This window comes from Protopterus annectens, chromosome 10.part0 (assembly GCF_019279795.1).
Source record: "Protopterus annectens isolate FY-2018-M chromosome 10.part0, PAN1.0, whole genome shotgun sequence".
Lineage (NCBI taxonomy): Eukaryota > Metazoa > Chordata > Ceratodontiformes > Protopteridae > Protopterus > Protopterus annectens.
In genome coordinates this window covers 222,812,217-222,839,044 of record NC_056744.1, presented here as the reverse complement: position 1 = coordinate 222,839,044, position 26,828 = coordinate 222,812,217, and the positions used below count along the sequence as shown (strand labels likewise).

General features: G+C 38.3%; 1 protein-coding gene across 2 annotated transcripts in view; it reads right to left on the bottom strand.

Moving 5' to 3' along the window:
- SLC39A11 (solute carrier family 39 member 11) overlaps positions 1-26,828 on the bottom strand; it is a 4,193,139-nt gene that overhangs the window by 1,721,306 nt on the left and 2,445,005 nt on the right. For both annotated transcript variants that reach the window (XM_044085146.1, XM_044085147.1), the window contains exon 6: positions 7,266-7,436. In XM_044085146.1, the coding sequence (XP_043941081.1) occupies positions 7,266-7,436 (171 nt within the window). The remainder of the gene's footprint in view (positions 1-7,265; positions 7,437-26,828) is intronic.

Here is a 26,828-nt window from a genome sequence, read left to right as displayed (position 1 = left end):
TGAGTATCCATTTCAACCCCTATAAATTAAATCCTCTGGGTTGGGATTGGGGGGGCCTCACAGGTTCAAAGCTAAATACTACGCTAGCTGTGCCGTTGTGCATTATTTTAAGCCTAGCCTGTTTCCCTTTCAAAGGTGAGAATCAAACTCTGTACTTTGTGACTGTGAGGTAAACACTAACGGTTATATCAGCCCACAAGAGAGAAATAATTAGACTGTGTTCCTTCAGTCCTCTCTCTGCTTTTGATCTTCGGTGCCTGGTCTGCTAACTGAACCCTGGTCTCCTGGGTCACAGTCAGGGCTCCATCCCTCCAAGTTACTGAGCCAGTAAATACTAAGCTATCAGTCTGCAATTCATTACAAGCATAGCCAATAACCAGAGGTCAGAATCAAATACCGTAACTTGTATCTGTGAGGTAAAGATCTTAACCATTATGCTAACCCCACTCATGAAAGAATAGTTTGGGCCTACAGGCCTCAAACTTACATACCTGTTCTCTGGAGCCTGGTACTCTACCACTCTACTATGGAGGCACATGTCAGGTTCCTGAGATTCTCATGACTTAAGCCATAGGAGGGGACAAGCCAGGGCTACCAATAGTCAGTCATCTAGGAAAGAGAATGCAAGAAGTTGCTCCTCCTGTAAGACCTCTGTCACTATGGCAAACACCTTAGTAAATACAGTGGATGCACATAATATACTAGTTGGCAAAACCTTGTATCAAAAGTGAAGCCCATTTCTTCTCTGGAACAACATCTTGTGTGGAATACAGGCTGCAGTTAACAAGAACGCACTGATCAGGCCCATTAGCAACATCCATGTGCATTGCTGCAGTAAGGAAACTACATGGAGGTTAACCTTGTAGAACAACACATCTCAAATGAGTGAGTTGAACTTGCTGAGGTCCACAATTTGGCAGAAATCCCCCATGCTCTTAAAAGGAAGGAATAGATGGGAGAACATTACATGACATTTGCTTGATGGCAGAAGGAGACAATATGCCTTTCTAGTATGCCCTTCAAACGCTTTTACTGAGCATATGACAAAGCACTTACATATTTAAAATTTAAATGCAGAACAGTGATAATAAAATATCCAAAGTGGCAACATTTTAATGAAAAGCAATACTGTATTAAAATGCACTAAAATACAATGTGAAATGTGTTTATACAGTGGGCTTCATTCCCTGCACTCCTTGATGTGTTGGGATATGCCACTATTGCAAGCTAAATGGAGGTGCAATGAAAATAAACTGACAGTTGGGACTTATAACTTCTTGGAAACGTATCAGGATGTATGGAATTAATATTTTTAATTTTGGGAAAGTGCCAAAAAGTCTTGATTCCAAATCATTTTAGGAATGGAGTTGTGAGGGGGGATGTAGAAATGTGGAGGTGGGTGGGGTGAATACGGAAGAGAATTTGTCCATATGAATATAAGGAATGTCTTGAGATCAGAGAAGGAGATACTTTCAGTACAGAATTGCTGATTATTTCTAAAGTTTCTGAAGTAGCTTAAGAAGGCCTTATCTTTGTCTTCTGAATTAGTTGCAATCCTGACGTCATAGGCAGACTTGCGTTTATGGTAACTCTGGGGGACTTACCAGCTTTAAATCCCCTTCTATAATGATAAAGAGACATAATTTAGAGTAAACACATTTTTATAGAGTCTACTGAAGTGCTATTTCAACAATATGAGATTAATTTTAGACATTTTATTATAATTAATTTCAGACTGGTACATATGCCTCAATGCATCTATCTAACAGTATGACTACAGAGGAGGAGGCGTCACCCTTAAGTACAAGGTTTACTGTGTAGCTATACCTTTTGTGATTATCAATAAGATCAGAAGATAATTAATGGGTTTTGGAGTAATTCTTGAATGTAAAAGAGTTATGGAAAAGTTTTACCCATTGTGTAAAAACTGAGGGGTGAAAGTGCAAGCCATTCCATGAATACACTAGATCCCCAAGAATGGTACCATTTTCCTAGCCAATTACTGAATCCAATTATGTTATCCTTGAATTTAGGCAACATCCTTAGTTAAGGCATAATATTATCCAATGTCAGGGCCTTGCCTTCTGTGTAGATACAGGTGGACAGCTCAACAGTGTTTCTACATTTCTCCTCCAAGGTGAGACAACTAATATCATTCGCCTGCACGTTAGCAACTGCAAGATCATAATTATATCTGGAGCAGTGCCATAATGATAAAGTCCTAGTAACATCCTGAATCTTAGTACCAGAAAGGGAGCTGTTAATCTAGCCTCTGTCAGCCTGGTGAATACTGTGTCTGTGTGTCTTGCAATGGACTCATCAATGGCTAAGACATTCCTGGGATGTGCTGAAGGCTTACAGATCTATGCATACAGGACTGCAATACAGGTAACTCCCAATAACAATAAATGTGGATGCAGGTTTGGGTGTGGTGCTAGTATTTTGGCTATGTAAGTGAGGTAAACTAGTAAGATATCTAGAAGACTTTGGAGGCATTGTCAAGAATTTTGTTATTACTTCAGAATATCCAGGAGAGATATTGCTGTGTTGTGCAGTGTTTTTGCAGTGCTGTTTACTAACTATTGGTGGGACATGGGGTCTTGTCTTCAATACACACAGTCATATACACACACTAAACACAACAGGTACAGTGAGATGGGCATCAGAAGAAGAAATCTCAACAGATGCTCTTTGCACAAGCCCTTCAAAGTAATATCATGCAATCTGTGGTGTACATCAGACATTAGCTACGCTGTCTGATGCATCCAACCTCTGCCAAACATAAACAATAGCAATGAAATTACACTACTGTGAAAGAACTGGTTGCTTTTAATTAGTAAGTATACATCCAATCAGTCATGATAAAACTTACTGAATCTTGTTGTACATAATGAGTAGCTTGTTTTACATATAGTAGCAGCATCTCTTTACATACTTCATTCCCATATGCCAACTCCTTTTTTTCCAAGCAACCAATCAGCATATAACAAAATAACAACTTTCCTCTAGACGTCTGGTGTAACTTCCTTTATTTGCCTTTTATTCCTTTCAGAGCACAAACAAAAACACAAATGGCTAACACAAAACACAAACAGAAGTCAAACTGTATACCAGCTTTAACCAAGACACTCAAAGAATATAAAATTAGTAAACAAACAAAATCTCTGGTAAGCTAATTCGTCTCTGGTCAGTGCCTAGAAGCACATCCAGCATTCTGAAAAGTCTCTGTAACCTTTTGACACTAATTGCAAAGTGTAAGCAAGCTGGAGCTGTGCATGAACTTCACCTGGGTGTGTCCTTTCTGTTCTTGCCACCAATGAGCACACAACACTGTAACAATATTTTCAGAGGACTAAGCCCTACCTACCGCCCTCATCCCAGGCCTCTTACAGAAAGCAAAATGTGAGTCAGTAAAATTGCAGACAACTGACAAATTTTACACAAATTCATAACATTCCACATAAAGATCAAGAAAAATAGTAAACATTATTTACTTGGTTACTGCATATCTGTTCAGTTCCCTGCACAAATGCTGAGTAGTACATGAATTCTACCTTATATTAAGCTAAATACAATAATATTTTGAAGTGAAGCCCATGGTCTAGACCTAGCTGGTATGGAAGGTGAATTGGATACTGACTCAAAATCTTTAGGCAGTTAACTACAAACAAAGAGATTTTAGAATATCATTCAGGCATTCAGTGAGGGAAATTATGTCAATATTCCAAGTAAGGTTCCAGATCTGAAATGTGTAAACAGCAAAAGACAGGTTCCAGACAAGTTGATGAACTCGACATCATAAGAAGCACTGAAGGTGTGGCTTAAGGTGTCTTGTGCTATGGGTATGAAACACCCCTAACATGCTCATAAACATAGGAAATATTCTGGAAGATATGCATGAATGATTCCACATCCAAGTGCCTTCTGCCCTGTGGTACTGCATCCCCGAGTATAAATATATTAGTAGAAAGTGTGGAAAGTACAGAGAGCTTACCCTTCTGCTTAATATTGTATTTGAGTACCAGACGTGTAGCTGGTTCAATTACAGCCATGGGCAGGTGAACCAGCATCCTCCCCTTCAGCTCTTCAAGTGAACAGTAAAAAAAAAAAAAAAAAAAGTAAATAAAAAGTACCTCACTGTAATAAGCCATAATCGGATTGTGATCTGTTTATTACAGTTAGATCCATGCACCCCCCAACCAGCAAAGGAAAACAAAATGGATGCACCTTCTACTGGCACACTAACTAGTTGGCCAGATAATGCATGACATACCCACCCTTCTCCAGCCCCAGCCATTCAGGTCCCATTTCTGAACCCTTAATACCAAACCTCCTTTAATATAGTTTATAAAAAATATTTCTTCTTTTAAACTGGAGGAAACTATTTATACCCTGCCTACAGAGAGCGCTACAGTGCTCAGGTTTCAGTAAAAAAAAAAAAAAAGATTTACTTTTAAACTGTAGGAAAGAACTGCTAAAGTTTATACCTGCCTGCATGGAGTGATACAGCTCTCAGGTTTCAGTAAAAAAAAAAAAAAAAAATATATATATATATATATATATATATATATATATATATACACATACATGTTACCTTAAAGTAAGATGCTGTCCGGTCTGATTCTCAGCTAGAGCGTCTTTTGCGTGGAGACATGCGTGAATGGGCATACCTTCGTTGAAGGTTGTGCGTCAGGGCTGGCAACTCAGCACGTAAAAATCTACTGCCAATCATTAGCGGACCGAAGTTCCGCTGTGGTGACCCCTAACGGGGAAAAGCCGAAAGACACACACACATACATACATTTTTTTTTTACTTTGAAACTGTAATAAACTGTTTGCTACAATGTAGCAAGTAGTGATGAGGTTCAGACCATACACAGTGTGCTACAGTGCTCAGGTTTGACGGGAAATACAATCCTGGCTTTTAAAAGCTGGTATTACATTGAAGAGCGACTGGGATTGGCTGATTGTATCCCCCCACCAACAGCTTGTACCCAGGTCTGTTGCCCCTCTCACCCTGCCCCAGCTACTCTACTGCTGACTAGTATGTTTTTTTTGTTTAAATCAGTTGTATTTTCAATGACTTATGTTTGCATAACCTCTACTTCAGCAGGTTGTGATTTGACAAGGTTATTAGATCCCACAATTCCACCTTGATTCATACCAGCTTAGTAAGATTGTAGTAAATATGTTATGGGCATAATAAGGAAGTGTCCCTTAGTGTTGAACAGATTAACATGGACATTGTATTCAATTTCACCATGGAAGATTGATACAAAATGCTGTGAAAGTGAATATTTTAATCACAAATGATTGAGGAAACACCCCCCCAAAATAAAACTAAAATCCCATTTTTTAAGAAAGGCAAGCAGCAACCTCCCTGCAACCCACTTAGTTAAAAGATTCACCCTTCATAGCCCTTTTCTTAATATATCCCTAAAAGCGTGAAGACAGCTGTAACAGACATAAAAGAAATGGTAGTGGGATTTTAGAAAATGATAGGAGCATATTCCATACAAAAAATGGGAACTGTGGGAACAATACAAGCAGAATAATGTCTTGGAGAAGGAATGAGGTTTAAGTGAAGGGAGGACTTATGCAATGCTGGATTGATGATTATATTGTACACAAGAATACATGTGATGTATAATGTGTGTAAATGTGAACATGCTAATATTGTTTGTTTTCTTTTATATAAATGCAAGTCTGCCTGTGTCACAAGTGAAAATTCAGTAAAGATATTTTAAAAAGGGGTGAAGACAGTACTCTCATAACTGAATCGTGCAACTCGGGTACACTAACAGCAAAGACAGCTGGGAAAAAGAAACATCACGGAAGTTGGACAAAGACGGTAATATGTGGTTAATTAGATGGCACCCACAAGTAGGGATGCCTGTTTATTTACAGCATACCACCATAATGGGTAGCAGTTTTTGACTGCAAAGTTTTACAATTATGTAATACAGAAAATAACGTGATTAAATAAGCTTTTTTATTGCAGGAATAATTAACATACTCCTATCTCTTTATAGCATGCTTCCACTGTGTTACTTTGTAATACACAAAGAAATGAACAAATAGGTTTCTTTTTTTCCTTTTTTCTGATACTCTAAATGCCTATCTTTTAAATATGAATAAATCAAACTGGCTGTACTGAGTGTAAGTTGACGGTGTAAACAGTAAAAACATGGTGACACTACAACATTCCTTATGCACAAGTGCTGACATGGAGACAAGACAGCCCTACTCCTTTTTGAACTGGTATGTTTCCTGTTATCAAACAATGTACTTATGAATTAGCATACTTCTTATAAATCCATTTTTCTTGCAATGTGTTAACTATACTGAAGTGTAACACTGCCTTACATGCAAGCAATTAAGCAGGAACTGCAAATACTGACAGGGTCTTAAATAACCATGAAGGAAACGGTAAGCAGAATAGGGCACATGCCGAAATGGCAAACCTAGCTATCCAGGGAGAAATGTAAAAAGAAGTTTCACCTGGAGTGCAACAGCATGGCTATTTAAGCACCTGGTCTGAAATGCTGCTAGCAAAGACATTGCTACCAAGGGTCAGCCACCTGAAAATCACATACTGCTGTACAATATCTGTCCTTGACCTCCTTAGAGCAAGACAGTAAAATCCGACTTTCTTCTGGCAGACAATAGCATCTGAGACACATGATGCATACTGAAAAATGACCTAGAGAACTGTTCATTACCAGTACAGCCCTCTACTGGTCTTTACATTCACCATATAAACAATAACATCCATAAGTCTGTTTTGCAAGAAGTTAAATTTCTACCTCAGTAAAAATGAGTTAATAAATGAGAATTTCTCAGTGCGCGTTTGCCATGGCAAACAGGAAAAAACTATGCATGTAGTCATGTATCAGTAAGTCGAATTTATTCCACATCTGCATTCCTTAAAATGGCAAAGGCACTTTCTAATCAAGAAGTGTGCAAAAGAGTAGTTAATTAACTGTATCATAGCAACAAGTGCAGCACGCCAAGTACTTCAAGTTGTTGATGCTCACTGAACAAAGTCAAAATCAGACTTCTTAGGCTCGCTAATGTGACCATTAAGTATCTGCCATTCAATTTGTTTAAATCAGCCATTACAACTATTTATAAACAGAAATCCAGAGCACAAAACTGTGTGTGGAGAGCAAAAACCATCAATATTACACAGAACAAAGAAAGGAATTTGTGTGATACATGACTGCTAATAGCAATCCTTGCAGTATTAATACAAAAAAACTTACCTGGAATATTGTGAATAGTTATAGCAAGGATCAGCAACAGAATACGCCTCCAGCTCCCTCCAACATCTTGAGACGACTCACCGGAAGGTGATGATACATTAATATCCTCAGGCACTGCGGACTGATGTCCCACTTTCCTTCTCTGATAAACTTCTCCGTTCTCCAATTTTTCTAAAGATTACATAACGAAAACAACAATGCTGCCATTACTTCAATGCCAAATTGTGGAATGCTTTACATATAAATAACTTTACTAAGCAAAACTTATACTTGAAAGGTACATTAAACAAAAACATTAATTAAGACACTAAGAATTACTAGAAGGCCAGTCAACAAGCTATACTCCCCTTCCATTTCTTCTCCTTCAACATTCCATACCCTGGTCTCCCGAAATACACACATGCAAAAGTGAACCTGAGTGACACACAATGTAACATCCGAATGGTAGCAATGCAGAGGAAACACAGCGTTCCTCCACAAGCCCACCAAACATGACTCAACCTGCTGAAAAACTAACTACAACGTGTGACTGAAATACTATTTTTTACAGTAGTGTACCCTGGGGCACGTCCAGTGTTTCAACAGCAGACATGGCATACTTCACTGTTTTTTTTTTGTTTTGTTTTTTTGTGCTTAATAAATTAGCATAATGGAAAATCTAGCTATGCACTGAAACACTCTGCTTATTAAAACTTAATGTTCATTACATTAAGGATGGATCCTAAATAAGGTCCAAACCAAAAAGCAAAATGTTCCCACAGTGAATAGATACTGTGAAGGGAGATGTAAGGATGGGAAAAATGTTCAGTGTATACTTGATATTTTCTCTGTTTGGAATCCATTTTCTTTCAAGATGGGTCCTGACAACCTAGGCCTGTCTTCAGATTTCTATACTGCCAACAGGGAAATTGCCATCGTAGAAATTTCCAACATGGAAGATCAGAACTTGTGCCTAATAAGGAAAGGCACAGATAAGGGGCCTGCAGATTCTTAGTAAGCCAAGTAATGCAAAGATGGTTATTTTTAAATTGGTCAGTGGCTATAGTTTAATAGATACAAAATACTCTGCCTAAAAGCATTTATAATATAAAAAAAATTAAGTTTCTTATGGTCAAGAAGACATGGTCTTGATTGCTTAGTCTCCCACGTATGTGTGTTCTGTACAATAAAGGAGATTATTTTAGCTGCAGAACTGTGTTGCATGAAGTTATTTTTGACTTTAAGTTGCTGCAGCAGAAACCACTTTTGGGCCCATTGTTGACAGATAATTTTGTATTGTGCACTTCTGGTGTACTGTGCCCGCACACAACTATATTTTTTCATCTTTTGGAGAGTTTAAAGGTAAGCTTTTGTTGCATAATCTTTGCAACAGATTATTCAAATTGTATGAGAGCAGGTTACAATACATATATTCCACATAAAAGTGAGTTTTAATCAGAAAAAGACATATTTCAGTGTGACAGTGAGTCTGATCATACATACATACATGAATGACAGTGGGTTTAAATCATATTTGCATATTATTATTATAGGTTCATATGATGATACTAGGCTATTGGCCAAGAGGCCCTTATAAGCCTAGCCAAGAATTTCGCCCATGTTCCCACAAAGTCAGCACCTGTTTCCTCTGTCCAGCAGGGACACAGGTGGGATCCCAGGGATGTATTTTCTGCTTCCCATCCAGTCGTCTAGGTTCCTCTTAAAGAGGGCTAGAGAGGTACTGTGCTTGACATGGAGAGGGAGTTTATTGCACAGATGGGGGAGTCTTTGGGACACAAATCTATCCTGCCAACAAGTTACATACTGTAACCAGGAACAAATAAAACAACAAACAGTTCCAGCACACCTGCAGAAGAATGTAAAGTCCACTCCAGTGATGTAAAATCAATACGTCCTTTAATGTGACCAAAAAATGCCATAAAAGCAGTAGTAAACACAAAGCGCTTTTCGTCCCACCAAGTGGTGAGACTTCTTCAGGTAAAATCATTTTTCAATGTTAAAACATTTAAATACATTTCACAGTCTAGTCGTAGTTCCAGTCAACCAATGAATGGGGGCTACTCCTAACTCATTAACCTATAGTTGGAAACCTACTTAGTGGGTTAACTCTGTTTTAAACCCAGATTCATTAGTCCTTTAGAAAAACTCATTTAAATAATAATTCATGTGAAATAATAAAAATACATTCCTGTCCACACAATACAGTCTATGTGTGCTTAAAAGTTCTTGAAAAGTTTAAAACCTTTTAAAATGTCTTACTATTACAGTTAAATCTGTGTTTATCAGTGCACTGAATTATATTTCAATGTATGTGTGCATTCACATGGACGTGCAAAATTATATGCAATGTCACAATAAGTATCAAATTGTCAATCATTCTACCCTATTAGAAATTGTGTGCAAACATTATGATACCTGTACATAGTTAATCTGGTTGTTCAACAGCCATAATGCATATAAATACAATTAAATAGAACAGAATACTTGTGAATTGACTTGGATTATACAGTTAAAAGTACTAAATTTCAGGTTTACACTCCTTCTTGTGATCCCCCTACAACAAGTGTAGCTTCACAGTTAATACCTATAAAATACCCTTTCATATATTAGCTCACATAATCAAGTGTAGCTTACTCTTGTGTTTACTCACGTTAGTTACCTCTGAAGGTTTTTTAATTTTAATATACATGAGATGGAGTAAATCTCATTTAACCCAGGGTAAGTGCAAGCTTTAGTCCTGAGTTGCCAAATCAGTTCTAACTTTTCCAAGTATAGGGATTCTGGGCCCCTCTCTCCCATCAGGGATCACACTGTCTATTGCCTTAAACTTAAAATTGTGGTCAATATGATCTTGTCTGTGTCTTCTCAAGACATTCTACAAGTTTCCCTTCTTTATGTGGTACAGGTTTTCGTAAACTCTTTATCTAAACTTCCTGTCAGTCTTTCCTATGTAGAATGCTGGACATTGCTGGCATTGGGCTACATAGACTACAGCTTTGGACTGGTACTACACAATTCTTATCCTTTACTTCCAACTTTGGGGAAGACAAATAGCATACCTGAATATAAATTTAAGTAAAGATTACACAAATAGTTGTTATTCAGCAACTATTTATAGAAAAGAAATGCATTCAAACACATTCTTACATTTTAGTAGTTGCCACCCCCTTCACCAAAAAGGATCTGTGGTGAAGGGGCAACTAGTAAGGGCAGCAAGGATGGTAACAAAGGATGTTGACTTTGTCACCGAATGTAAAAAACTAAAGGGAATGTTTTCTAGCAGGGGTTACCCCAACTACTTATTGAACCAGTTATTGGAAGTAGTCCAGGCAAAGAGATCAAGGGGTTTTTACAAACCAATATTAGACAGGAAAAATATATTTGAAAATATGGTGACAGAAATGAACATTGATTCAAGTATGAACAACATTGGACAGGGTAGTCTGATTACACCTTTTAGTGTAGACACCTATGAAATTATGAGTATTATTAATAAGAATTGGGATGTAATCAGGAACGATCCAACTACGAGGCAGAGAATTCAAGTCCCACCTAAACTAGTTTTCAAACGAGGTCAGAATTTTAAAAATATCCTGGAATCCAAAAATGCAATGCAGAAGTATGTGCATAGGAATGGTATGTTTAGATGCAACATGTGCCATTACTGCTCATATATAACAACTGGGTTTTACCATCAGGGACAGGGAATACAAGATAAAGCATAAACTAAACTGCCAGTCCAAAGTCGTAGTCTATGTAGCCCAATGCCAGCAATGTCCAGCATTCTACATAGGAAAGACTGACAGAAAGTTTAGAGAAAGAGTTTATGAACACCTGTACCACATAAAGAAGGGGGAACTTGGAGAATGCCTTGAGCAGACACAGGCAAGATCATATTGACCACACTTGTTTCCAACTATAGGTTAATGAGTTAAGAGTAGCCCCCATTCATTGGTTAACTGGAACTACGACCAGACTGTGGAGTGTATTTAAATGTTTTAACGCTGAAAATTTATTTTACCTGAAGAAGTCTCACCACTTGGTGGGACGAAAAGATCTTTGTGTTTACTACTGTTTTTATAGCATTTTTTGGTCACATTAAAGGACGTATTGATTTTACATCACTGGAGTGGACTTTACATTCTTCTGAAGTTATATACTGTACAAGAATGGGATATGATGAATGATAGCCAGTTGTATTACTACTGTATTGAAATTACAATGGGTGTCAATGTGGGAGTATTAAAAGAGCTGGAGTGTGGAACTCCAGCCAGATATATGTTTAATAAATCTGGACAAGATAGCTGTAACTATTAGGTAAAATGATCTGAGCTTACTAAAAATGCCTGCTGGTGGAACTTCTCATAAGGCTATTTTAGAAAATTGTAAAAGAAACAAACAAAAAAGAAACAAAGTGCCTGTCTTTTGTTTTTCAGCTTTTAATGACTGGCAAGAAGAATCCAAAAATAAGGAAAAGGAATCTGTAGTTAGAACTTTAACATATAATTCAGATAGATTAAAAACACAGCTGTAGGCAGCTACTATAACAGTAAATAAATTAAAGAAGTGTGCAGATAATAAACATTATGGCACCTGGGGTCTTTATTCTTTAAAACTACTAGAGAAACCAAAAGTTACACAGCCTGATTCTTCTGATAATGACTGGCCTCTGATTACTTCAGCTCCCTCTCCCCCTTATCACCATTCTGCTTACCATGAAGCAGACAAACTTCCCTCTCTGGGAGAGTGGGAAGAGGAATGATTTGACAATAGCTTCTCTATTTCCCCTCATACTTTCCACATCACTTACAGTACTTCTGCCCATCCTAAAGTATCAGTTTACAACACTAGATTGCCGCAGCAGTAACAGCAACATGCTGATTCTGATCAAATGCTAATGAGAATAGCAAATGAGGGCAGACATATTTATCACAAACACAAGCATACATCCGAGGCAAACATATATTCAATGATTTGGTAGTAAAAGTACCCCTTCTAAGACGAGTAAAGAAGTTTAAACAGTAACACAGTTTCCAATTATCACTGAAAGAGAAGAATAGAGGAAGAACACATTTCCTAAGCAAAATTTTGTGGAAGCATCAAATTCCGACAGATCCCCTGACGATGACACCCCCACCACCATCATATCATCTGACACTTAGATTCATCCTTTATGAGTGGTATCTAATCCAGCAGCAGCCCTGGATGGTGATGCCAAATCTACAATTAGAGTACTACACACATGGACTGCAGCAAATCAGATTCATCCTTTATGAGTGGCATCTAATCCAGCAGCAGCCCTGGATGGTGATGCCGGATCTACAATTAGAGTACTACACACATGGACTGCAGCAAATCAGATTCATCCTTTATGAGCAGTATCTAATCCAGCAGCAGCCCTGGATGGTGATGCCGAATCTGCCATTAGAGTAGTACACCCATGCGCTGCAGCAAATTGTCAAACTGTTACAGATTCTCTACCTTCCATTCAAATGCACTCAGCTAAACATGCTAAAATTTTAGAAGAACACATACAGGTACAAAATCCTGCTACTGGAAATTTGCCAGCAGTGGTAAAAGCCTCTGCTCCTCCATATATTTTCCTCCAGATATTTTTAGAAAAATATGGGATAATCGTATAGGAGATAATATTCCAAAGCATCCAGATGAAGAGTTTCTACCAGCAGGATACAATTTACAAAAGGCAATCAGTCCAGTATGCCCTCCAACACCTAACTGGGCAAGACTTAAAGCAATTGTACAGAAAGAGAATGGCTCTACTGATGCATACCTACAGCATATGACAGATGCATTTGAGGCTTTTTCTGGAGATCCAGAACCTATAGAAGGAGCCGCATTTGTAAAAGGCTTACTACCACAAATACAAGAAAAGATTAAGAAGGTTTGTCTAAATTGAGCATGTCTAAATATTCATGAAATTGTTAATCATGCACAATATGAGTGAGACAATATAGTCAGAGAGGAAAAAAACTACAAAAGAAATTAGTAGGTGCTCATCATCAGAAATTCAACAATGACTGACAGAGAAGGGGGTGGAGGAGGAGAAAGTACAGAGGGAGAAAGTACAGAGGTAGAGGTAGATTTAGATTCTTTTCACTCAGCTCCATAGTACAATAGAAGCAAAATTTTTATACCCCCCACTTCGCCACAGATTCATCAACGCATTTGTGGTCAGAGTGGACAATGATGTAATGAGTGCTCTATCTCTAAACAAACAGATCCAACTTTTCGGCCTACCACTCTACCAAATGTCCAAGTCCCACAACAAGTGGAAAGATACCAACCTACTTAAAGTATCATGTGGTAGCCACCAATGTGGCAGCAAAATCATTAGAATAGCCATGAACAGGATATTTCCTTGATACCAGTGGACTAAGAAGGTCCCTTTGTTAAAGTTACAGTACGTGATTCAACTCTTTCCTTTCTTATAGGCACAGGAGTTGCTCGATCTATGATCACCTCATCAAATGCAGAATGCTCTGGGGCTCCTTTTTATTATCCAGAGACAAAACTTATTCCTATTCATATTCAGATAGAGCCATTAAAAGAGAAACATACTTTCAATGTAGGAAACATACTGCCACTTTGTCTTTTCTTAGAAATTTATTATATAGATTATGATGTACTGCATTCTGCATTCCAGACGGAGTCTTTCTAGACATTCACAATGAACCTTTCCCTTTTGGTCTATATATAGCTCATATTTGTGCAGCTGAAGACACACTCTTGGTGACCACAACAGACCTCTACTATGGATGATCTGGAGGGACTTGAAACTGTTCCTCAGTAGCTGTGGACTTCCCATGACAATGATGTAGAGCTCATAAAGGACACAGAATCAGAGTTATTTTAAAAAAGTATGAGCATCTACCTATGGTAGTTCAGTATTATCAGCGACGGCCAAGAAATGAATTGAACCTGTCATTTCTGTGTTACTTCAGCAAGGAATAATTGTCCCAACTAGACGCCCAGGTAATGGATCTATTTTGACAGTTGAGAAATCAGGCAAGAACCCCTATAAATTTGTACATGACTTAAGAGCAGTTAATGGTGTACTAGTGCCACAGTTACATGACCAAGTTCTATACTCCAGACAGAGCAGTTAATGGTGTACTAGTGCCACAGTTACATGACCAAGTTCTATACTCCAGACAGAGCAGTTAATGGTGTACTAGTGCCACAGTTACATTACCAAGTTCTATACTCCACACAGCTGTCACCTTTTCAGTGATAGCTATTTCCTCTGATTTATTTTCTATTCCTATTAACCCAGACACCCAGTATTGTTTACCTTTACATATGAATAACAGCAGTATACATGGACATATCTACCTTAAGGATATGTGGAATCACCTACTCTTTTCTCTACAGAAATGGAAAAAAAAAACAATTAGACAAAATTCAGTTTTCCCATGGGTCTACTTTAATACAGTAAGCAGACAATCTGCTTTTAGCATCTGATTCTTACCCTTGCTGTAGGCAAGACATTATGTATCTTTTAACAAAATTAGCAGAAGTGGAATTTAAGGTTAATAAAGTAAAGCTGCAGTTCTGGAAACCACAAGTTCGATATTTAGGATATCTGATTTCAGAAGGCTCTCAGCATATGTTACTTTCACGCATTACTGCTATTCAAGCTACACCACACTCCACCAACACTGAAACACTTGCAGGCTTTCCTGGTAGTGACAAGTTACTGCCAACAATGGATTTCTAATTATGGAGAAGTAAAAAACAGTTATTAGAACTACTAAAGAAAAGCACTCCTGAGCCCTTGCCTTAGCAAGATATCATGAACAAGCTTTTAACCAACTAAAATCATCACTTTCTAACCCTTCTGCTCTTGGGTTACCCATTTATTCAAATCAATTTTGTATATACTGTTGTGAAAGGAATTAATTACATTAGACTACTAGCACAACGTAGAAATGGTGATTTTAGATCAGTTGCTTATTTCAGCATAAATCCTGATCCCATATATCAGCACTCCCTAACTGCGTTAGGGTGGTGGCCTCGACAGCACATCTAATAGAAATGGTGGCTGCCCTAACTCTAGGGCATGAGATTTTCATGACAGTTCTACATTCGGCAGATGTTTTGCTAGTAAGAACCAAAATGCAATATTTATCTGCTAAGCAGCTGTCTAAATATGAATTATCTTTGCTTAGTAACCCTTCTTTGCAGGTTATCAGATGTCCACCTCTTAACTACTTCTGTAATTCCTACAGTGGATGAAGGAGAAGCACATGATTATGTTTATGTAGCTAACTCACTGCGTCCTTCTAGGTCAGATTTAAAATGTGCCCCATTATCACATTCCAAATTACTTCTATTTGTCAATGGATCCTTGTGTTTGAAGGAAGACAGCATGTTAATAGCAGCATTTTACATGTGTACAGAGAAGAAAGTACCATTAATAGGAAAATTAAATGGAAATGTGTCTGCAGAAGTGGCCATATCTGTAGCCATTACTGAAGCATGCAAAACAGTAAAGGACCAAACACTAACAATTTTCACAGATTCACACTATGCTTATGGAGTAGTTCATGATTTGGAGACAATTTGGAGAGAAAGAGGGTAGTTGACATCAGCAGGGACAATCTTTTTGTTCATGAACTACAAAATGCATTTTTATTGGCCAAAGAAACAACTGTGGTTAAGTGTAGCGCACATAAGACCGATGACTCTTATATTTCAAAAGGCAATAGTTTTGCAGATATGTTGACTAGACCAGCTGCATTGCCTTATCGTATTCAGGCTTCACGCTTGCAGCAATTGCATGAAGTGACCATACCAGTTTCTTTACAGGAATTGTCGTCTTTTCAAAATCAAGATGAAGATTCTAAAAAGGTAAGGTGGATCGGTAATGGCTGTAGCTGGTCTCCGGGCTGACTGTGGTGCTGACTGAGAGGGGACCTAGAAGGGAGGCTAGTAGCCCCACACTCCTTTCTAACTCATTGGGTTCAAGCTTATCATTTACTCTCTCATTAGAAAGTCATTCCAAATTTTGTAAACAATGTGTCACATGTTTAGAGTACAGGGTGTCAAAAAGTGTTCCTGTTCCTACAGATTCTAAAGCCATGGTAACTGCAGACGTGTTTTCTGGATGGGTTGAAGCTTACCACTCTGATAGGAATGATGCGACCACTGTCACCAAGAAACTTTTGCAAGAGTTAGTACCCAGATTTGGTGTTCTTTGTTGTATTCAGTCTGACAGAGGAACCCACTTTACAAGCCAGGATTTACAAATATGTAAGGTTTTAAAAGTAAGCATGCAATATCACTGCCCACACAGACCCCAAGCTTCAGGAATTGTTGCAAGAATGAATCGGACATTAAAACTAGATTGGCTAAATTGTATGAAGAAAGTGGTCTCAAAATACTAGTGGCATTGCCTCTAATGTTATTTAGTGTATCCAGTACAGTTAGCAGTCCTAGGAAATAGTCCCCACACAACATTCTCATGGGAAGACTTATGGCCAGCACTATCCTTGCCCAAAAATTTGGAGTTACACAGTGCTAATAAATCTGTTTTTCGGTTTACTATTACATGTGTGATTGTAAGAATTTTGAATATGAAAATAATGTGACCAAAAGGTCTCAAGACAAGAATGACAAGGACCAAATGAGTGAACAATGCCAAACATCAAATCTCCTGGCCTGTGTGGACATGAGAACTAGTGCTAACATGAGTTTGGAAGAGGGGCAGGTCCTGGTGTTCACTCATGTGGTTCTCGTGAGCTAATTATGAGTACTATGAATACATAAAAGGAATAATTTGAAATAAACCCTAGGATTTAGAAACATCTTCTCTGCTTGTGGAAATTGTCTTCTGCAGGTAGGTCAGCTTACATGACAGTGTAACCTCATTATCAGCTCACTAGCATATCTCTGAACTGCAATCTAGCTAACATTAGTGCAGTCAGATCTGATGGTGGTAATGTGGTAGCATTTCCTTGGTGACCCATGCATTACACTGGCAAAGGTAACACACACACACACACACACTTGTGCAGCTATATACACCTACAGACAAGCACACATACACATACACTGACAAGTTCCCCATGCATCCACTGACCTTATCTGCACCATGGGTATTTCTGCAGGAGAGTATACATGACTGCCATCATTAGACATGTTCACTTTTAGCTGCTCCCCCGGATTGTTGTATTAGCATGCAGCTCCATTAACATAACCTCCCTCCATTCTGAGGCCACTGCTAGTTTGAAACCTCAGTGGTAGGGCAGTCTGAGAAATGGAAAGGCTATCTGTGACTGAGAAAATAGCCATTTTAAGGTTTCTTCTTCATTGTAAACCTTTCTGAATCCCAAACAAAGACCCCATGAACTATTCCAGTTAGATAGTTTAAGACTAGATGAAGAGCTCTCATTTATTTCATCAGCTATTTCAAGAAAAAAATGATCAGACTTTTATTACTTATTGAAACTCATTAATACTTATATAAAATGTGAACTGTACAAATAAAATGGGCAACAAATACACATTATTCCCAATAATAGCAGTCTTCTTCTTCTTTTGGCTTTTCCCGATTAGGGGTCGCTACAGCAGATCACCTGTCCGCTCATGATTGGCAGTGGAGTTTTATGGTGTCTAGTTGCCAGCCCAGCGCCCAACCTTCCAAAGAAGGCACACACATGCACACACTCACACCTAGGGCCCATTTAGAGTGTCCAATCCACCTACAGCATGTCTTTGGGATGTGGGAGGAAACCGGAGCACCCGGAGGAAACCCACTTGACCACAGGAAGGGCATGCAGACTCCGTACAGAAGGCACCCCAGCCAAGAATCGAACCGAAGAATCTTTTGCTGTGAAGCGGCAATGCTAACCGCTGCACCACCGTGGCTGCCCATTCCCAATAACAGCAGTAATACTATTATAATGTAAGATAGCAAACTGCCTGGTTAGATCTCCTTCTAATACTTAATCTTTCAAATTAGTGTTCAGAGCCAACCATACTTTCTGAATATACAGACAAATCCAAAAAAACAGACAATATAGTAGCATAATCTGATTGCCAACAGAAGCCAGCTGTCAAAGTAAGAAAAAAGAAAGTACTGAGCTTTTTATATATTAGGTTAACCAGACAAACATAATCAAGTCAGTGTCGAGCATCCTTGTAGGTTTCAAAGCAGCAGACTGTCAACTCTCAAGTGGATGTAATGTGAAATAGAAAGAAATGGTAGATATTTGTTTTAACCATGGATATTTTAGAAATTAATAAGTAATTTGTAGCAGACCAAAGGTTTGTCTTGATGGACAGAATTCCAGCTTTTCAGACTGAAAACTAATATAATTAATTCCAGGAAATATGGTCACCTAGATATTTCAAATATGGGTTAGTGACAATTTTCTTTTAAGACAAAGAATTCAAAATCTGAAAGCCATCAGACAGAGGAAACTTAGCTTAGAGTGAAAAATGTCTAAATACGATTTAATAGCCTCCAATATTTCTAGAATATCTGAGATAGGATGTCAAAAGATGATATTCCCATCGTTGGCAAATGAGTAACTCCCACCATCCTTGAACACTTCCTCCCCATCAATGGCTTCACCTACAACAAAAAATTGTAAAAACTACAAACAGAGCAAAACAGCATTTGCTAATTCATTGCTTTTGCTGGGAGGAGCCTCCATCACTACCTTACAATCAAGCAGACTAGCTGGCTTCTGATTGGCCAGACATTTATTATTTTCATTAGTATAACTATAGACAAAGGACTTCACGTGGACTAGTGCAAGGACTTAACACTAACTCAAAATACAAGAAAAGTTCTAAAGCAATGCAAATCACATGTTTTATCATTGAAAGATGCAATAACCCAGATAAGAATAAAAAAAAGGAAGGACTGAAAGATTATATGCTTAGCAATCAGGAGACATCCAGGTAGATTACACTAAGGTAGAAATCTTTGGTAGAGACAGACAGTAATACGCATTTAAGGTAAACAGTCCCTGATGATCTGAAGAAGTGGCTTATATTTAATGGGAAGAGTCTCTTGATTTTTTCAGAGAGTAGCTATGCAGACATCTACACAGTGATGGTAGATACAGGTACTGGATCCAGTCAATCTGCACTTACAAGCTGACAAGTTTATTAGGTTTTTCATAGTGGTCTGCCATATCATACTCAACTCTTCAGAATTCGGTATAAGGCCCAAACATCTTTAAATCCTGTGATTTTTTTCTCCCTACATTACTTCTTCTGCAGGGGTACACTCTACTTATCCATCAGGCAAACATTATTACTTTTCCTTTAAACTACCTGCCTCCAGCTGTATCATGTAATCTATTTCGTGCTGAAATTGTTTATTTACCTGGACATTCATTGCCCTTACACAGCTCTGTCATGACGTCTGCTTAGTGCTGATGAGAAGCATGACTTAATTCTTCAAACTGCCATCACATAATCCATGACTGAATCTTCCTATCACTCTTACTGTTCCCCTCCAGAAAGCATCCCAGAAACACCAGCTGAGACCTTGTCACTCTTGTGCAAAGACACTTTCATGCTTTAATTTCCTGCTATTAATATACCTACGCAAACCCATGCAAAATGCCAAAAATAATTTCTTTCAGCTTCACTGCAGTACTGAAAGTTTCAAAAACACTCTTAAATTGCAGTGTATTAATGTCCCAAATCTAGACCACCCAGCTTAATGAGGACAAAAATGAACCTCTGGGGAATGCATTAAGGCAAAATGTTTTTCGACAACTGAACCTGTGGACAGAGGTATGTAGCTGCTTGAATTAATGTTTTTTTTACATTTTTCTGTAAACATTTTCTTTTACTTCCCTTATTGAAAGAAGGCCCTGAAGCTGAGCAGGATAAGATCCCCCTTCATTTGGTAGTTGGTAAAGCTTCACTGTACTCCGTCACCTTGTATAAACAACAACAAATGCATGTTCGAGTCCTGCTGTCACTGTGGAGTTAAGGAATTAAGTTATCTCAGGGAAAGGCAGTTCCTAGTGTTTGAAGTTTTTAAATATTTAAACTTCAAATAAGCAAATTACATCAATGTCTTAATCCATCTGTCCCTCTATCTTAGCACCTAAGACTTTCTGTATATAAATATGCACTTATTACATGACAAAGTAATTTCCTTTAAGGAGCATACACTGACCAAAGTATTGTAAATTATGTCCCTTACTTTTGATGAATATGAAAAAAAATATATGATTTTTGAGCTGGCACCCTAAATGTCCAGGTACTGCGGGTTGTGTTCTGTTCAGATGTATGGGTACAAAAATGGGTGTCAAATGAAAGAAAAGGAGGACAACAATATGCCATTGGCCAGGGCTACAATTCTTCATAAATAATTGTAAACAACATGGCTTGTTGACTTGTTTGTCTAACCAGTACAAAACCCTAACGTTTGTTACATTGCCCCAAAAAACTATTGAAATGTTCTAGTAATTTCCTTGAACTATGACATTTCGTTTCCTAATAAGATAATCAGAAGGGATATTTAGAAAATGGAAGCTGCAAACTACATATAAGTAAACAGAATCTGTGGGAACAACACATGCCGAATAATGTTAAGGAGAAGACGTGAAATCTTAGGGAACGTGGGACTTGAGCAACCTAAGTAATTTTAAATGGAATAATAACCATTAACAAATAAACTGTGTATGCATAATGCATGAAAAAGAAAAACGTCTATGTAATGGTTTATGTGCTTTTCATAACTGCATGTGCACTCATGTTGTTGTGAAATACAAGTTAATAATGGTGTTTGGAAAAAAAGAGATAAAATAAACATGTCAGAATAAATCAAGCTGCCTGCAAAAGTGCAAGTGGATAGCAAAGTCTTTTGCTAACTCACCAACAAGTCGATTCTTTAAATGAGGTCAAAGTAGAAATGGTTTGCCTGTTTTCCCTTAAAGTACAGTACCCAAAGGGCTCATAATATTAAGACTGGAGATGCACTGTATGGGGAATGGGAGTGTAATTTATCTCCACAGAAATATTCATTTTTGAAACAGACTGTATGTTCTTTGAATACTTTTTGAGACTGCAGGTTGGTTTATGTGTGTTTGTGGCAGAAGCAGGGATAGAACTGTATCATACAAGGAAATTTTTCACAGAAGTTATGCAAAATGCTGGACTCTCTAAGTTAGCAATTATTAAAAAGTAATGCCTTAACATATAAAACAAAAGTTATAAGTTGTATTGATTGTTAATGCACTTTTCCAACCATAAATGTAGCTGCTAAAATGCAAAGGAATTAAATAACTTAAAAATCACTATAACATGCACAATATTCAGATCTAAAAACAAACTGGATATACACAACAGAACTTGGGCACTACAACTGTAACTGTTAAAGAGCTCCTTCCTACAGCAAAGGTATATGGTTAGAGTCCTTCCACCATTTTTCTGCTGTGCGACTCTGAGCAAATCGTTTAATTAGACAGTACTCCTGACTCGCCTCTGAAAATGGACTATTGTATCCAATGGGATTACCAATTTAGCAAATGTATATTTATACAGATAGATATAAAAAAACAGCAGGACTGACAGAATGAGGAATGCAGTGGTAGAGGGTTGGGCTTGAATGCTTTCTGACTAGAAAGAGTTGAAAGCGGTTAGTAGGTGTGGTAGGTCAGGGAGACCGTCAAAACATGCAGAAGAAGAAAACTAGTTAAGAATGTGAGTTTCCTTAGAGAGAGACATGACCAGCAGAAGCTGTGAACTGTCTTTTACTCTATAAAAACCCGGACTATGAGGAAATGGTGGATGCTGGAGTTGGAAGTACTGCAGTCTGCTGAACCTCACAGCCCGATGCAGCACTATTAACAGTTTAAAGAAGTTGGTGTAAGAAATACTATGCTACGGACATTGTTTCAAGAAAGAAAGCATTTATCTCAGCATAAAACTGCAGTGTGGCTGTTGATATCCAAGAGTCTTTCCCAGCATCTTCAATTGTATGCATTTTATTTTGGACCTTTTGTTAAAGATGGAGAAAAGCTGGCATTTTTGGATGTTGAACAAGAGCATGTTTGTCTGATTTTACCTTTTGTTACATAATTAAAGAAGCAGCACTGACAACTGTAAAATGAAACTGTTGTGCAACTTTCCTTATTTTAACCTAGAATATTTAGTGATAATAGCAACTGTGCTGCAACATCACAGTGTGAAAAACATTAATGTATTTCATCATTCATTGAATTTGTTTTTGATAAGCCGGTAATTAATTCAGATGAAATATTTTTTCATTGCTGGAGGTATCCCAGGATAATATACAGCAATGAACTGTAGTATTGTAAATATAAGAAAAAGAACAGTTTAACACATTTAATAATAAAAGGAGACATTTATAGCTGTATCAATTAATCAGTTAATGTATTTATAAATGCACTACACCTGGACAGCAATCAATTTCTCAAGCCAAGCAAATAAGAAACGGATTATGCAGACTCCTATAATGTTGACAGTCCTGAACAATTATACTATTGTATATTCAAAACTGTATAAAAGGACATACACCAGTGTGAGATGGAGTAGAGTTCTCCACATCATGGGGTACAGGGGGACTGCTCCATGCAAAACAGACAAGGTATAATCCATTGTATTAGTATATAGGAATCATTTGACACTAAACTACTATGAATTCAAAAGAATAAACACTAGCATCAACTTTTCATAAAACGAAATATTTGTAATATGCCAGAGAGATGGTTCTGTACTGACATCCTCATCGCCATGACAGGTGACATTCCCATTTAACATAACTAAGTATTATTTAGCTTTAAAGACTGTCAATGTTGTGTAATTTGCCATTACAGTCTCAATGTACCAATTCCATTCTTTTTATCAATGATGAATTGCAGTGCTCTATATGGTACATAAGATGTTACATACACACACAGATACATACAGATATGCACACATACACACTTGTGCACAGACACACATTGCACAACTTAAGTGTTGGTCACAGGTAAGTAATAAAGGGAACTGGACAGCAGGAAAGTTTTACATCTTACTGGAGCACAAATTCTGGAGGTAAAACTGCTACATCCCACTAATGAGTCTCATAATAAAACAGAACGAGTGCAGTTATAAAACCACCTCCTCCACTGTCAGCGTTTTTAAAATGATAAACAGACTGTTTTTCCCTGGCTGTGAATGCACTTACTGGTTTATAAAAAAGCTTATATGGGCCAATTTTCAGCAGTCACACTTATAACAATTACTATGAATGTGCCACTCCCTTCTTGAATGTACACTTACGCAGGACAAATGAAAGCACTATTTGCTATCACATATCAATGAAGAGAGATATCCACAAGTTCAGATAATATAATTACAGTATTTTAAAAAGGTGATTTTTTTTTAATAATGTCACTGTACAACAACAAATAATAGCATGTTTGTGGCAAGTTGTTTATTTACTCAGGGTAGGAGTCTGTAGTGTGGTTACTCAGGCTGCACCTTCATGACAAAGTAAGTCTTCCCCCATCACAAGAAAAGTGCAAATATCCATGATCTGTAATACAGTACTACTATTTTATAAAATTAGTGCAAAAATCCAAACATTGCAAACCAAGTACCTGCTTCTACAGCTGTTTACATTCCAATTTTTCTGCTATAGTCTTATATTTTGCTTATCATTTTACAGCTTAAAGTTGCATTCCAATACCTTTCTGATTGTTACATTTTTTTGTTGTTGTTGTGTCTTTCGGCTTTTCCCGGTTAGGGTTCACCACAGCGGAACTCCAGTCTGCTAATGATTGGCAGTAGATTGTTACGTGCCGAGTTGCCAGCTCTGATGCACAACCTTCAACGAAGGTCCACCCATTCACGCATGTCTCTACACAGAAGACGCTCTAGCTGAGAATTGAACGGCGCAACGTCTTACTGTGAGGAGACAGCGCTGCCGTAGCACCACCACCGCAGTTTCTGATTGTTACTGTTCATCCCCTGTTCTTGTGGCTGCCACAATCCTCACTAATACAGTAGGTTCTGCTCCCTCTGCTGCTTTTTGTACTGTAATTGCAGCTTTTCCCTACCTCCACTGTACAATCTAAACATTCTGAAACTCTAACCTGCCTTGAGTCACTGACCTATAGCTCACAGTCATAGGAATAAGAGTACTGTGACTTGCTACAGGTTCTGAAGTCACAGAGCTCCACTATTGGCTTTATATGATTGGATCGCATTCTAACTAGTCTGTTGTAACCAGCACAGAGCTACACTCCCCTGAGGCCTTTTATTGGAGGTGTGTCAATCTGCATAAAAAGTAAACACACCTTAAGATAGGTTAAAAATATGACATGCTTGAGCTACTCCATGTCCAACTAACCTTAGGCAAAGTTCAATACCATATCCTTGCTAGCTATAGGTCCAATTCTATGACCCAGGATGCTTTTGATTATCCCACCATAAACTGGGATACATACGCAACCACTAACATGCAGGCTCAAAGATTCCTGGATTTTTGTCAGTGTAAACAACCTGGAACAGCTAGTATGCACACCTACCAGGGTGCAAATATCCTGGATCTGGTACTCACAAATACGAGGGAATAGTTCACCCCAACTGTTTATGTCCACATTGGTCAGTTCAGATCACAAAGCGGTAACCCTTGAAATAAATATAAAGGCTGAACTCCCAGCAAACCTCAGAAATTTTATGAACTTTTCCACGGCTAACTAGCTTCTATTAAGTGAAGGCATAGCTAAATTCCAAGCTTCCCCAAACTCAGTGAGCATGGTGGCCTATGCGGAAGTGTTTATGGAAACCCGGTACAAGCATGTAAATAACTGCATAGAAACAACAGTACCAAGCCAAAATAACTTGGGACAAATTCCAAAACCAAGCCCCTTTGGTGGATTCTCATTATAATAAACAGGTTATAAAACAAAAGAAAGTAAATTCTGTCCAAAAATTGGAAGGATTATGCCCAAAAGACAAAAAACAACTCACTCACCACTCTCAACAAGCAACTCAGAGAACTAATCAAGTCCACCAAAGCCAACTTCGAGGCACATATATCCTCCCAGGCTAAGGACAACCATAAGGCATTTTGCAGTTATGAATGCATCCTTAAAGGGAACACTGAACAATCTGCTGAACTAACAGTAAATGGAACTTCCTTTACTGAACTGGTGGATATAGCAAATTTGCTAGCCCATAAATTTCTCTTCAGTTTCACCCCCTATCACTCTCAGTACCCCCTCCTGGAAATACCTTCTACCATTTCTCCTCCAACTATCACTAAAGAAGAGGTCCTCAATGCACTATCCAGAGTTAAAAACACTGCATCAATGCATCCTAATAACATCTCAGGATGTCCCTTAAATAACTTGTAACATAACCTGTCAGGCCCACTAGAATCTTTACTCAGTCTCCAGACAGGGTTCATCCCTAGGGAATGGGAGACTGCAAATGTCATCCCTCTACACAACTACGGAGCATCAACAGACCCAGGTAACTACACACCCATAAGTTTAATTAGTCTTGTACACAAGGCCATAGAAAGACCTTGTTCTGGACCTGACAAACACTGGAAATCTTCAAACAGTGGACCCATCCCAGTTTGGTTTCATCAAGGGCAGGTCATGCCTCCTAAACTTGGTGGACTTCTTCGAGAAGGTTACTAGAGCTATGGACAAAGCAAAATGGTACATACTGACTACCTTGACCTGGTAAAGGCATTTGACACTATAATTCACTCAGGTATTATAGACATATGCACATATTTAGGCATAAATCCCTATATCACACAATGGATAGCCAAATGGCTCACAGAGAGAACGCATGAAGTTAGAGTCGAGAGACTCCACCTCCACCAAGAGGCCTGTGACTATTGGTGCCCCACTGGGACTTCCCTTGTTTGGCTTATACTTCTCTGAAGTCAAGGCAAATGTAGATGGTCTTTGTCTGACCAAATTTACTGATAACTGTAAGTCGGATGCAATCAATAAATTCCCCAAAGGTGTAGAAATCCTCCAGTAAAGCTGACAGACAAATAACTGGTGCCAGAACCATGGCCTAAAACTCAATGCAAAAAAATGCATAATTATATCCTTTGGGAAGACAACCACCCCTGCAAATTACAACATTGTCCCAGTGATAAGGGCCTTGGGAACTCATGTTGACAGCAACCTGAACTTTGATCAACATGTGCCCATAATAGTGAGAAAATCCTTCTACATGGCACAGCTTACAAGTAAGAGCATGGCATCCAGATGTAAGGAGATCATAGTCCCACTCTACTCAACCCTAATTAGACCAATAAGCGAGTACAATACACCCTTTGGCATGTATCTGACCAGGCATTTGCAACAGATGGAGCAGCCACAGAGGTTCCTCTCTAAATGAATATGGGGTGCTGTGACACCCGTGCACTGGCCCAGTAATCAAGGAGCCTCAATCCTCACCACTAATACCAGTGAGGGGCATCCACATTGGGAAGGATAACAAATATAAACACAGTAAAGTACAATTTCCCTTAAGAGCACACAGAGATCACAGTCAATCTGGGATTGGTTTCTCCCTTTCCCCCCAGTA